This window comes from Apium graveolens, unplaced genomic scaffold (assembly GCF_009905375.1).
Source record: "Apium graveolens cultivar Ventura unplaced genomic scaffold, ASM990537v1 ctg5545, whole genome shotgun sequence".
NCBI lineage: Eukaryota > Viridiplantae > Streptophyta > Magnoliopsida > Apiales > Apiaceae > Apium > Apium graveolens.
The window spans coordinates 30,861-46,086 of NW_027419004.1; the positions used below are offsets into that span (position 1 = coordinate 30,861).

The window sequence follows — 15,226 nt, forward strand, 5'->3', positions numbered from 1 at the left end:
CCTTGTCTGTGGCCTGAGAAAGGCCAACTTTCTTCAAAGAAAGTATCTGTTTGGCCGTTATCCGCGGTATGGGCTTGATAAGCGGCCTCCTCCTCATCAGTTAATCTAATAGTATTTGGGCTACCATCAACTACCTCACAGAAGGGCCTACGGAACAGGGTAGCCCAATCCCCTCCAACCCATATTAGCCTAACAAATTTATCCCTCCATTTTGGGTTATTTTCGACAATGGAATTACAATGAAAATACGGGACACTTGGGCCTTTGGCGGATTAAAATCGAGCCCGTTTGAGTTTAAGGGCTATTATAAGATTGAAAGATTTTTCTAAAAAGAGGGACATAAAGAGGGAAATTATTCTTAAGGATAAGAACTATAAAATAAATAATATTCCTCCATGCATTTGGAGGAATTTGACATGGATTAATTTGAACATCAGCTAATAGACGAGGAATAAACTCATGAAATGGGAACCTAATGCCATCTATTAAGGCTCCTTTGTAAATAAATATTGTATCACCTTCCTATTGACAAGTTCGATCACAGGGGTGGCAGGAGTAATCCTAAGGTAGGGGAAGCTTGTATAAAGTATTAAGGCTTTCTATTCTACCATCTAATTCATGATAGGTATTCCCGTGGTTATAAGAATCAAAGTCAGAAAGGGAAGGATATTCATCCCCCTAACATTAATCATGTCAATAAGAGGTGAATATGAAGAACGGATTTGGATGGGGGTACCTCGTTTGGAAGTGTTCATCTTGGCCAGCCTAGGAAGATCGCGATCCGACATTAAAATGCTTGGGAACAAGGCTTGGATTTGCAGAAAAGGATGGAGACGGTGGAACAACCGGGAAAATGATGGTGGAGAGAACGCCGGAAATAGCCTTTTTAGAGGGAGAAATGAGAGGATTTTTTAGTAGAGAGTGAAGTGAGGAACTCCATTCCACTCTTATATAGAAACAAGTGGAAAGATAAACTGACAGAAAGAGTTAATGAAAGCCCAACAAGACAAGGCCCAAATATAAAAGCCCATGAAATAGACAGATCTAGAATAATCTAGAAGGTTCGAGGCCAATTGAAAAGACTATTAGTCGATCAGAATCCTGGTCGATTTTTCACTCGACAAGATTGATCAAAAAGACTAAAAGTTGATCAGAGTCCTGGTCGATGTGGATAGATTCCTGGTCAATTTTTCACTCGACAAGATTGATAAAAAAGACTAAAAGTCGATCAGAGTCCTGGTCGATGTAGGATGGAATCTTGGTCGATTTTTCACTCGACAAGAGTGATCAAAAAGATCAAAAAGATCAAAAGTCGATCAGAGTCCTAGTCGATGTAGGTTGAAATCCTGGTTGATTTATCACTCGACCAGAGTGACCAAAGAAGCAATAAGTCGACTAGAATCCTGGTCGATTTCGAGTAGAATCCTAGTCGATTTGTCACTCGACCTGAGGGACCGAAGAAGCAATAAATCGACCAGAATCCTGGTCGATTTTGAGCAGAATCATGTTCGAATAGTAATGCTTCTTGGTCAAAATTAGCACCCAAAAAAAGAAGAGGAAAAATCCTGGAAAATAAAGAGAAATCCTGGAAAATAAGGAAAAATCCTGAAAAATAAGAAAAAAATACCAGAAAATTTCTAAAAATAGGAATAAGGTGGGAAAATAACTATGGAAAATATGAGAATCCCTGGAAAAACCCTGAAGTCTCGAATAAGGCAACTCATTACAAATGTGTAGGTCATTCCACACTTTGCGTTAAGAATGATACCCTGCAAGGGAATAAAAACTTAACTTCTACGAAATCCTGGACGATTTCTCAGAAGTTGGGGGGCAAATGATAGAGAATTAAATAAAGCATAATTATGTGATTAATATCACATTAATTATGCCCAGTTTGGGATACAAATGAGGCCCATTTAAAGAGGCACAAAATCCCTGAACATCAATTAATTTCATAATTAATTAATGTGGGTAAAATCAGCTTACAAGATGAGTCTAAGTAAGGGTGTAATTCCTTGGAGATTGGCCTTCAAGAAACCTCATAGGATAAGGAATCAATTTCCTACATTCTAGGACTCCAAAATCCACTCTAAATCGGAGACTTGCCCACCTAAGTCTCCTAATACCTATCAAATTGAAAGGCATCTCATGCCTATATAACTATCAAATTGAAAGGCATCTCATGCCTATATAAGGGGCCTCACCCCATAAATCAGAACTACGTTTTTGACTTGATCCTTAGCACACAACGAGGTACATAGGCATTTTGTGAAGGCAGATTGAGTCATGAAACACGAGACCCGTCAAATAGAGTTTTGAAGCTCACGAACCTTAGCAATAAATACACCCTAAACACATCCCTATAAAATGAAAAAGATAAATATCAAATACACTTTGAGAATACACTATAAGTAACATTATTATAAATTATTCAATTGCAAACCAAATTCGAGCAACGCAACGCGACAATTTTAATAATCGTAGTAAAAATTGAAACTATAATTTTGTATAGTTCATTCATATTTTTATTTCATCTATATTTCGTTTTTATCATCCTAAACTAGAGTTCCATTTCAAGTAACAGCTAAATATATATAAAAAAACTATTTATACTCAAGTTTTCGAAATCAAAGACACTATGTATAAACTCTACAAACTCTCAATACAAGAAATAATACAATAAACTATAAAATTATAATATACCTAATCAAATTATGCCAATACCACAATACAAACTAACATTTTTAATCTCTAACTTTAAATCCCTTGAAATAACATACAAACAATATCAACATAGTGAGAGAGTTAGAAGAGACTTACCGGAGTTATTTAGAGAGAGGGAGATGTTAACGGAGTGATAAATGGATTGCCAAGGGAGAGAGTCGAGATAGTGAAAGTCGAGTGTAATATCCAGTAATTTATAGAATAATATTAATAAAAAAAAGTAGGATTTCAAATTAAATTAGAATAATATGTCTATAATTTGGATCAGATTTTAATATGGATAGTTAATGGATTTAGAATTAGGGTTTTGTTACAGTATACATATGTCATATTTTCTTTCCTTATTTTTATTGTCAAAATTTGTTGGATGTTTCTCACACAAATCAACAATATTGTAAAATTTGGTGAAAATTTATTGTAAATCGAACTTCATTGATTCTGTACTTTTCGTTCTTTGCAACTTTCGTGTTTCGTATTTTAAAAGAAAAAATCATTTAGCTGGTCAGAAAGGCTAAATTCATATTTGGTAAGAACTTGAGGTAAATTTTTGATTGATCTTGCTACTATTTTGAAAAGGATATTTTTTTAAACAAAATATAGTCTAAGTGATAATATATTTGAAGTATTATATGTTACAGTGATACATATAGTTGTATATATGTATGGTGTCGAGACGATAATTTGGATATCTAATTTATACCATGATTTGTGAAATTATGAATAAGAACATATGACCAAGTCATAGTTTTATAAAAATTTAGGACTTATATCACCAGATTATAGTGATCGTGTGGTATGATTAATGAATTTCAAATTATTATTGTTATGTGATTATCAATATTTTATGAATCGAATAACAAAATAAAATTTGATCGAAGTGTTTACTTTGTATATCGTATCGTATATATTTTTGACATAATAAATTTATTATAAATAGATTTTTGACATATAAATTATATTATATTTTAATATTAATTTCAATATTAATTTATATATATATGTATATATATAAGAACCATAGAGGGTTCCCTTATGCAAAGTTCCGTAGATAATCATTATTTCAAAATATAAAATACACATAGTTATTTCATTTTTTCATCATATATAGTTATAAATTTTAATTATCAAATAAAAAAAATTTACAAAGTTTTTTAAAAAATTACTAAAAACTAATGAAATAGGTCATAGTAATTCTGTAGTGTAATCACAGTTGTCCAAAATTATTCTATAGTAGAATCAAATGTAAGATCAATATTTTTTTAAAATTTAAGGGTTAAACTTTTTATAATATTCATATATAATTATTATTCTACATTAACATCAAATTTTATATTTTTAATTTTTTTTACAATTTGTGATGAGATTCTATAACAAAATCAAAGGATTTTCCACGGATCTCCATTTATAAGAGGGGTTCTCGTTGGAAGCTTGGTTTTTCTATATATAGGCCTCTTTCTTTAAGAGAGAACCCTCTTATATAGAGAATCGTAGAGAAATCTTGTATCTATTGTAGAATTTCATCAAATTTGTTGCTAATGTAGAATAATAATTATATTTAAATATAATAAAATATTTAACAATTGAAATTTGAAAAAAATAAGTAATTTTAAATTTGATTATACTCTGGAATAATTTTTGGTAAGTGCGATTTTACTGTGATTCTACAATAGAACCACTTTAAACTATTTCATCAAATTTTAATAATCTTTTAAATTAAAAATTGTGAAACTTCGTTTTTAATTTGGTAATTAAAATTTGTAACTATATATGATGAAAAATGAAATAAATTATGTATTTATATTTTTTAAATAATGATTTTCTACGGATCTCTATCTAAGGGAGTCCTTCATGGATTGTCATCCTATATATATATATATGTATATATATATATTAAGCATGTAAGAGGGCATAAGAAGTGAAATTATATATTATAAGCATGTAAGAGAGCATATGAAGTGAAATGGGTAATTAAGATAATAATGAAAAATATAATTACGTTCTTAAAGATTAGGTGATGTAACTTTAAAACTATATATATGCATGGGGCACGGTTGTGGCTAAAAACTAGGTTATATATATTATATTTATTTAATGTAAGGTTCGTGAGCTCAAGACCTTAATTTCCTGTGTTTAATGGTTGCGCTTGTGTTTTTTGACTTAAATCTGCCTTCACAAATGCCTACGTATCTCTGTGAGTTAAGAGAATCAAGTCAAAACGTAGTTTTAGGTGAGACCGATGTTGGATATCCATTAGACTAGGGTTGGAAGACTTGGTGAACAAGTCTATCTTTAATTGAATATTGGAGTTTTAAAACGTAGGAAGCAGATTCCTTAGGTGTCTTGAAGGCTATTTTTCGTGAGTTTTATCCTTAATTGCTTACCTTTAAACTAATAAATAATGGTTTTCGGGGGTTATTAACTGAACTTAATCATTGGGCAATATTAGATCTAATTAATACGACGTTAATTACGCAATTTAGGGTTACTTTTATTCCCTATCACGCACAATTTATATTTTAACAATAAAAATAACTTTTTAATTATACTAATAAATATTCATACTTATATTTTAGCATTAGTACTGAACTTGTTCTGGACAGGTAAGTGTCCGCTGATCTATACTGCAATAATGCTCAAAATTTCGTCTTCTAAACTAAGGTCGAAGTAGGTCCCTTGCTCAAAGAACCTTGTTCAATAGCCAGAAATATTAAGATTTCACTTGTTCATTATAAGTATATGCAAGTAAAATGAGGAGACTGTTTGAAAACTGGGACACTACTGGGAGCATCTATCTAGATGCATATCGAAACAAATGCATTAAATGGTCCATCCAACCACCAAATGTGGGCTACTCGCATCATTCGGTGTACCATTAATTATAATGGTGGTATATGCGAGTAGTGAGTATACAAGACAAATGAAAAAAAAAGAAGAGAGCTACTGTCTGTAATATTTATGTATGGATATTTAAGAAACTCTAGAAGCAAGCATTAAAAGAGCTAGAGAAGTAATTACATGGAAATACGTATGAGGAAAGATCCCCAAATATAAAATGAATAAATTGCCACTGATTCAGCCTAGGGTTTTGAAACCCTAACTCAGTGGAGTAAATGAGGGTTTATTTGAGTGGAGGGTCATGTGATGGAAGACATAATAAAACCCAAGATGCCAGACAAAGTTGTTGAAAGATTAGGAGGGAATATTTGGGAGTATGAAAGGGAATTAGAAGGTTTTACTTCTACTCATTTTAATACGGGATTAATATGGGGTTTACGCATGTTAATCATAACATATTGCCTATACCTATTTGCTAGCAAACAAACACACCTTTAGGCTTTACTGTCTCCCTCCTCAAGTCAATGGGTCTTCAATGTACTACCTTTTTTGTATTCTGAACATAGAAATATACACAATTAATCAACGAGTGGAGATAGATACATGCATATATATAATTAATTAGTCCAGCAACATATATATTTATCAGTACTGTTAAGTAAGATTTGTGAAAACTGGGAAATTTAAGTGTGTTATAAATTTGTCAATCGTTTGTATACGATATTTGTGTTACGATCACTATTGTTATGAATAAGTTCGATAAATATGCTATAACAATTATTGTCGAAGAGAACAAGGTTGGTAATTATAGGTATTTACCTTATGTACGGAGCAGGAGATGGATACAGAAAAGTATAATATAAGTATATAGCAGGCATTATTATGTACAAGTTTTAATTACTACTATATTATTAGTCAGCTCTGATAAGCAACTACAAGGCAGATAGGACTTTTCTTGATGCAGTGAAGGACTGGACTAGACTGGTAGGTCCTAGCAAATGTAATGAGCTAGAAATAATGTTCGACATCGTAATGCATTTTGAGTTTGTGTAATAATACAAAATTCTATACTCTTATACATATAACTGAATGAATAATGTAGCTTTAAAAATAGAATTTAATCAATGTGCTTTATCGACTATGTACTACTGTAGGCATCATCAGAGAGAGAGAGAAAATAAGAGAAGCGGGGAGAGTGGGGGAAAAAGAATCACATAAACACAAGGGCGTGGGGGTGGTATCTTTCACTCTAGAGAGAAAGAGTGATACAAGGAAAAGATATATATATATATATATATTTGTGTATTTATATAAATGAGACCCGTCCTCTGCGGGGAAGTATTTTTGATTGTTTATAGTTCAGCTTTTCTACTTTAGAAAGTAATTCCAATGTGTTGTGTTTATGTTTTTGTGCTTTGCGTGTTTTGACTAACGAAAAAGAGAGAGATTGAGAAAAGAGAGAGATTGAGAGAGAGAGAGAGAGAGAGAGAGAGAGAGAGAGAGAGAGAGAGAGAGGTCGACCTTGTTCTTCTCTACTGTCATTTTCTATTATATACTCTCGAGGAAGTTAACATTACTGCCTTTCATCCCCTTCCCTTAATTTCCTTTCTATGCCTTTCTGGAAATTCCTTAGCCTTCTCTCCTTTACTTTCATCCATTTCATTGCTTCTGATTAATTATAATCCACAGATATTTTATCCCCTACTTTCATTTCATTAATCTCCTGGAGATCAAGAAAGAATCATCTATACTTATAAATCTTACTACTTGGCATCTTTCTCATTTTTGTTTGTTAGTTCAATCCTTGAGTCCTCACTGAATATGTGTTTGCACATATAAGCTGTTTTGATCAACACAGTACTAGTATTTTCACAAATTAAACCAACCAAATCTATCATCATCATAAGAAAACCTCCTAGTTTGAGTTTTTATTTTGCCTTTCTACTTACCTCTCTTTGTTCTTTTTTCTCCTCCAGGCTGGCTGTGAGTTTGTGTGTGGAGTGAAAGAAAGAAAAAGCGAGATCCCACATAGTCATATATATTAGTTAATTAGTAGTCTTAGATTTAGTTAGCCAGAGAAAAGAGACACCCAAGTTCTTGTTTGTTTTTAAAAAAGATGCCCTTGGAGGGGATTTTCATAGAACCTAATACAACAACTTCAAACTCGTCAACACTTCCTGATCTCTCTCTCCACATCAGTCTTCCCAACACTTCACCTAATTGCAATGGCCGCATGAATCACATTGATGAATCCTCACAACCTTACAATACTACTACTGAGCTCTCACTCACTCATTCACCCAATATTCACAACAACTTTAACATGATTAGTCAAGAACGAGCACATCATATAATGAGCCCTTTCCATCATGCTACTTCATCGTCATCATCAAGTATGGATGCATCTTTGATACCGATAAAGGGAATCCCCGTGTACCAAAACCGTTCATTTCCTTTCTTGCCATTAGATCATCATCCCTCAAGAGAAAAATTAGATCCAAAGATGTGTTTGTATCCAATGCAATCTTATCCGAATAATTCATCTTCTCTTTCTCACTCACCTTATTTTAGTGCTAACTTGGACCAAATGTCCTCAATCTTAAGTAATTCTGGTCCTAGTGGAGCCTTCTCTGGGGGTTACAGAATCCCCGGAGGAGCTTCTAGGTATAACGGCCTCTCATCTAATTTTCATCACCACCACCATCATCATCTTAATAATCAGTTTGGAGTTGGGGTTTCTGAACCTTCACATCATGCTATGATGAGATCAAGATTTCTGCCCAAGCTCCCTGCTAAAAGAAGTATGAGAGCTCCTAGGATGCGATGGACTAGCACGCTTCATGCTCGTTTTGTTCATGCTGTTGAGCTTCTTGGTGGCCATGAAAGTAATACACCGATTTTTATAGCTCTATTTCTTAAATATTACTCAGCATCTTAATTTAAATATGATTTTTTTTTCTAGTACTGAAGTCTTGAATTTGTTGTGCATCCATATAGGGGCAACTCCAAAGTCTGTTCTTGAGCTAATGGATGTTAAAGATCTAACACTCGCCCATGTCAAGAGCCATTTACAGGTAGAATAGATGGATAACAAAATAAAAATGAAAAAAATTTAAACTCTAATATCCCTCTCTTATTTCCCTAGATGATATTGTAATAATAGAATTAGTAAAATAATAGTTAGCAATTAGCTAATGAAATGATGTCAGGGGGTCTCCGTCTATCCCTCCGGCACAGTAGCCGATGGAAGGCAGGGAGTGAATGAATGAACATTAAAGAATTGTACTGTTCCGCTAGCTACAAATCTGATCTTGGAACAGTCAGCAGTGAGACAAGTGTAATTAATTACTGCTACTGCTGGGTACAAGTATTATATTAGTAATAAAAACAAGAAAGAAAAGAATGAATGAATATGAATGATAGTAGTTGGGTACTAATGTAACAGACAAAAGTAAAAAAGTCATCATTATGCAATAATAGTAGTCACTTACAGCTCACTTACTCATCACCCTCGTGATTAATGATTTTCTAAATGTGCGTGTTTTGATTACTTTTATAAGATTAAAAAGGATCATTTGTCAAATTTTAGAGATAAGTAATGAATTTGTATTTCTTTCAATTTTTTGACTAAACTGTGGAAATGGTGGTGTAAATGTGGCAGATGTATCGAACTGTAAAAACAACTGACAAACCAGCAGCTTCTTCAGGTACGTACTGTAAAACAAAACACTTTAGTTAGTATCTTCTTAATTTTCTACCTTAATTAATTAAGTTGCTAATTGTTGGGATAATTTGTAATTGAAATGCAGGACAATCAGATGGATCCGGAGAAGAAGACATCTCTACTTTGGGCAGCTCAGGCAGATTTGTAGATCCCAGACCCTCATCTGATCCAAGACTCTGGAGTAACTCTTCTTCAAGGTAACTGTATTTACTTGCATGATGCATATATTAAACATATCATAAAGATCCTGCAATTAAGGAAAGTAGCTAATAATAAGATAATAATTTATGTGGAGATTTTTTTTATTTTATTTTACTTTTTTGCATGGTACATATACAAGTGCAGAACCAACTCACGTCCACCATATTTGAAGGGAATAAAAAAGGGTTCTTAATGTGGCAGCTTTTGCTTTTGCTTCTATGTTCCTTCAAATCTTCCTTCTTTTTCAGCTTCCCTTCTCTGATTTTCTTATTTTTATCTTTTGTACGTGTTTGGAATATTTTGATTTCACCTGATGATGATAACGGACACTATGCAGCTTTGCTTTGCTTTCCTTTATCATTAAATTATTACTACATTATTACAGTAAGCCAAACACAATCAGGCGCTGAATTAAGAAACAACTAGTTTAAGATAGTGAAATAAAAAATACTGCTCAACTTTATCTTTTCCATTTAGAGTTAACTAATCACACTTATTAACTTATTTTTAAGCAGTCAATCAAATTTGTTTATTGTTAAGCTGTCTGGTTCACGAGGTCTTTATGCAGATATGACCAGAAAATAGAACAGTACCTGTACCATGACTTAAGCACTCTCCTTTCTCAAAGTTTGAGCTTCATATAGTAGCATCTATGTATATATTTTATTATATTTTGGTACGTACAAGCTTCTAATGAGGGTCTGGGTACTGCTGTCAATAAATGTCTCCTGTCTTTTGCCAAAACAATTGGCCTGAAAATGAAACAAAACCACAAAACTCTCTTAGGTGAGAAATATATAAAATGTCAACCAATTATAAAATCAGAGAAATAAAAAAAATAATATTTGTGTAGTAAGTCCAGACAAAGAAAGGACTGGCCGGTCAGTTTGCAGTTGTCTGCAGAGTTGAATTGCTGCTGTGTTTTTGAATTCTTGTCTTGGGACTTAATTGTACTGCTCATAGATCAGTTTCTGCTACGGTAGATTATTTGAAGTTACCTTCCCCCGTCGAATGTTTTCATACCAAACTTTTTTTAGGTACATTTTGTTGTTGTAGATTGTAACTTTATATGTTAATGTAGGCTAATGCAAGTTTCTAACGTTAGAAGAAGGAATTGATTAATTAGGCCTCTGAAACATCATGGTAATTGAAGGTAAAAAAGACTAAAGCATTGAAAGCTATATTAGTTACTAATTTGTTCCAAATATCAGGGTATAGCAAGTTTCTTTTTACGGCTAATATTACATATTTACAACCTACATCATTTATTTGACGTGAGAATTTTTTTCAATCATGTTTTAACTACATTCTTCTTGCACCTTATTACGAAACTAGTTCAAAGGAAGGGAATTTAGCCCCCGGCAATTAATTAAATAAATATAATTTAGCCTGATTCAAGTCGTTTGTTTAAGGATCCACATTCATTTTTGCTTTTCTCTACAAAAATATATTATTTTGGAATTTTTTTAATATATTTTTTATGCAAATAATACTTGCTCTGGTAATTTATTAGCAGTGCTTATTGTAATTTACTAGTAAGTAATATATAACTCATAGGATTTATGTAGTGGTCAACTGTGCACCTGTCCCACCTAACCAAAAATTAACAATTTTTTATTAAAATTATAAGGTTTAAATATATATATTTTATAGAGTGTCACATTAAAAAAATGTTGAGTGCCTTAACAATACTAATAAATTTTTCATAATTGAAGTAATATTTACTTTTATTTATAGTTATATGATTATAAATTAAAAGTTAAACGGTTAAAATACTCATTTTAGCAATTAAATATTAAAAAAATTGAAAATCTATTGAAAAGCACCCAAAATAATTTAAATTTGAATTTCTACATAGTCACTTAGGTCTGGATTGCAGATAGATATATAATAAAAAGACTCTTTGTCCCCCCATATGGAGCCTGACCTGACTTTGATTTATTGCTCTAATTGTTTAAAGTCGTCTTGTTGATCTAATTGTCTGCGTCGTCGCCTGGGGAATCGTTTAAAAAATGAACATAATTTTGATGTCAAGGGATGTAGTAGAAGCTTTTCAGACACACGAGTTCTTCAAACTAGAAATTACCTTGTTGACATAGCACTTTTTAGCGAATTAATGTAATTTGGATGGTTTAGTAATGCTGTTGGAATGGATAAGGGTAATTTATAGTAATTTCTGAACTTTGGAAGCTTTTAACAGATGATAGTTCATTCTAGATTAAAAATTCTTGTTTATGCTTCTATTTAAGCCTTACCCCGCAGGAAAGGTTCAGTTTATCTTATCCGACTCCGCTAAAACTTAAAATTTGATGTTCTTGAATTTGACATTGGCACTACAAATTAAGAATTAGGAAGGTTGGAAACTACTTTCCCAGTACTAGCAGATTGAAAATTTGATCTTACTATCCAGCACCCATGCCTCCATATAATGCAGGATACTGTATTGCATTTAAAAGGCTATTTTGTTCACATCACTAGATTTGGATCGATATACTTATAAGTTAATTCTGAATTTTTATGTAAAAATATTTTCAGCAATAGAGAGGATTGGTTGCAGACTAACTCAGTGGACCCCGACCGGATTAGACCGCTGTCAACCTTTACATCGCAGCAAAGATCAACTGCACACCAGATTGAGGTAAAATAAAATTTTCTGTGCACAATATGAAAGGGTTAATCATTAAGTAAGTAGGTTATTTAGTACGTCCAAATGTATCAAGTAAGTCACTCATTACAAAACCGACTCAAATGAGTTACTTATTTAAAAATTTGTATAAAAAATATCACTCTATCGTTGGTCGAAATTCTAAAAGTATTATATATTGAGTTCATACATTTTTTATGAATTATATTACATCCAAATAAAAGATTTTGAGTTCTAGTATTTTAGATAATATTTTTAGGTTTTTAAAAAATTATTTACTATTTATTTATAATCAAATAAAACAATCAAAAAATTAAAAATAAATAGTTTATAAAATTTTAAAAATCTAACAATATTATCTAAAATAGTAGAATTCATAACCTTTCATTTAGATGTAATATCATTCATAAAAAATGTGTGAAACTCAATATATAATACTTTTAAGAATTTCGACTAAAGATAGAGTGATATTTTTTATACAGATTTACAAATGAGTGACTCATTTGAGTTGGTTTTGTAATCAGTGACTCACTTGATATATTTGGATGCAGTAAGTGACCTACTTGATAATTAACCCCAAAATCGTATGGAATTTGAAGTGATAGATTTGCCATGGCTTTGGTCCTGGTATTCATATTAATATGTCTAATTTTTTGCATTACAGGAATGTGATTCTGCACAGCTAAAGTGCTACTTAGGATCTAGTTTGGATCACAAAAACCCAAGCTTGGAATTCACATTAGGGAGACCGGGTTGAATCGAATGACCTAGCTAATTCCAAGTATCGTATGTCAATGATGCATGTGTCTCCTTTTGGTTTTGCTTTAAAGTATTCCCAGCAGAATGTGTCTTGTGTTGATGATTGAAGAAATTTTCATGCTAGAAGAAGATTACAAAAAGGAAAAATTGTTATCCGAGTGCAGAGACTGAAGAACTGATTATTTAGCAATCATGCATGCATGCATGCTAACTTCTCTTTTGTAGTATAGAGATGCTTACTGTTTTGCACTACGGTTTTATTTTGATTCTAAATTAAATATTTTACTACATGTAGAGAGACCAAAGAGCGGGGAAAAAGGAGATATGAATTGAAAATTGGGTTTTGCCATTGGGCATTTGGATTTATATTCACTTTCCTTTACTGTTTCTGCTAACAATAGCTGTCAATGTTTAGTACTTCAAGTATCCCATGTGACAATATTTCTCTGCTTAATTCTAAATGTGGTTTCAAGTTTATGCAATAAGCATCAGGTTAACACATAGTTAAAGACTGAAATTTTTGAAATTTCGGACAAGTATCCTAACAACTAATTAAATTAAAGTTTATTTTTCAAATATAACTGCAAACGAACATAATCGAGCTGAGTTCTACCTCTGAGTCGGACTGAGTTTATTTTTTTAAAAATTAGCCGGAGCCGAGTTTAATAATCAAATAGAAAGTGATGTTCAAGATATACAGGGTCATTAATAAACAAAGTTTGTTGTTGAGCCGAATTCGAGCCGAGTTCGAAAAAGTCAAATTGTCTACCAAGAGTTCGCATATATTTTTTACTCGACCAACCTTAGATAATATTTTAAAGTTTTACAAGTTATATCGAGATCGAATACTAGTATTTTTCTTATAATGATATACGCACTCACGTTTTACACTTATTTCTTAATTTATATCATTTTATTTCTAAATTAGAGTTTTAAAAATATCTCCAAATTTATTTCAAATTATAGACACATTCTTAAATTTAGAAATCGTAAACTATTACATTTTAAATTGTCGATCTTGAAATTTTCTTGATTTTGATGTTTTACTTAAATTTGATTTTGGAAAATTACAAGTTTTATTTAATTGTATGAAGAAAATGTGATAATTTTGTTACAAAAAAACTAAGTATTTTATTCAAAAAATATAAATAAAAATTCTAAATTATTTAAATTTTTAATAAATAATAAGAAAAATATTTTAATAAAAATATTTAAGTGATTAGTAATAATTAATTATTTACAATATATATGAAATTTATCCGAGCCGAGTGGAGTTAGCCGGGTTCGAACCTATCTCGAACCAATTATGAGCTAAACTAGCTGAGTCCAAGCCGAAGCCGAATATGAAAAATACTCTTCCTGACTCGTTTACTCATACGAGTTAATTTTCATGTTTAAGATTGACTATTTTAAAAAAAAACAAAGAAACCAACTGAATTTACTTAATGAAGCCGATCCGAGTTTTATTTACAAACGACTCTGTTAATTTACAGTTGCGCTAATACTTTCAAAGCATGTAGTCAGCTATCTAACGGTTCAATATATGTTAAACACAAGTTTTGAGAAAAAAATAGAAATATGTCTTAATAATTATAAGGTTTTAATAATTCTAAGTACGTACTCACATAAGTTAGGTGAGTACAAAGAGATTTTTAATGTGAATCCATGGGATATTATTGAAATTAAAGAGTTTCATTAAAAAATAAAACTCTTCCATTAAAAACACAATACATACTCATATAACTCCCTTAAATACGTGCTTAGGGGCATTTTTCACTAATTAGAAATATAAAGCACATCTGTTTTTTTAACTTTTTTAGTTTTTTATTTTTTTCAAAAACATATCGAAGCTGCAATGATGTCACAAATATAAGGGTTCAGCTGTATGTGCACTAAAATATATATATAAAGCTTTGTATGTTATAATAGGTAAATTGAAAAAAAATATATTAAAATTTTAAGGATAATAATTACAACTACCGTTTTAGAGAGAACTTTGTATAATAATATTTTGGAGGTTTGTTGCCGGAATAAAGATCTAGGATGATTTTGGCAGCGGAGGAATGTTGTGTGTAGTGGTAGAGGGACTTGTACGGTGAGTCCTCAAGAATAACTAGAGAATGGATTATCACGTAAAACAATAACCTTTAAGGAATCAAAAATCATGTCGTTCTTGGGAAACAAGTTACACAATTATGGCCAGGATTTTCATGCCAATGCAACCCAAGCCTATCTTTCAGTCTACCCTTCAGCCAATTAATCACGTAAATCTCAACCGGTTCCATATATTTTCCTATAATCTTACGTCATTTCCGCATTTCTTCCTATGATTGTAGGAT

General features: G+C 31.7%; 1 protein-coding gene across 1 annotated transcript; it reads left to right on the forward strand.

Annotated features, from left to right (window-relative positions):
• The first annotated feature begins 6,789 nt into the window (after nucleotides 1-6,789).
• LOC141702702 (transcription repressor KAN1-like) lies at nucleotides 6,790-13,285 on the forward strand. Its single transcript, XM_074506327.1, has 6 exons — nucleotides 6,790-8,444; nucleotides 8,557-8,633; nucleotides 9,221-9,266; nucleotides 9,369-9,480; nucleotides 12,020-12,122; nucleotides 12,793-13,285. Exons 1-6 carry the CDS (start codon nucleotides 7,676-7,678, stop codon nucleotides 12,883-12,885), a joined length of 1,200 nt encoding a protein of 399 aa, XP_074362428.1. The 5' UTR covers nucleotides 6,790-7,675; the 3' UTR covers nucleotides 12,886-13,285.
• The last annotated feature ends 1,941 nt before the right edge of the window (nucleotides 13,286-15,226 follow it).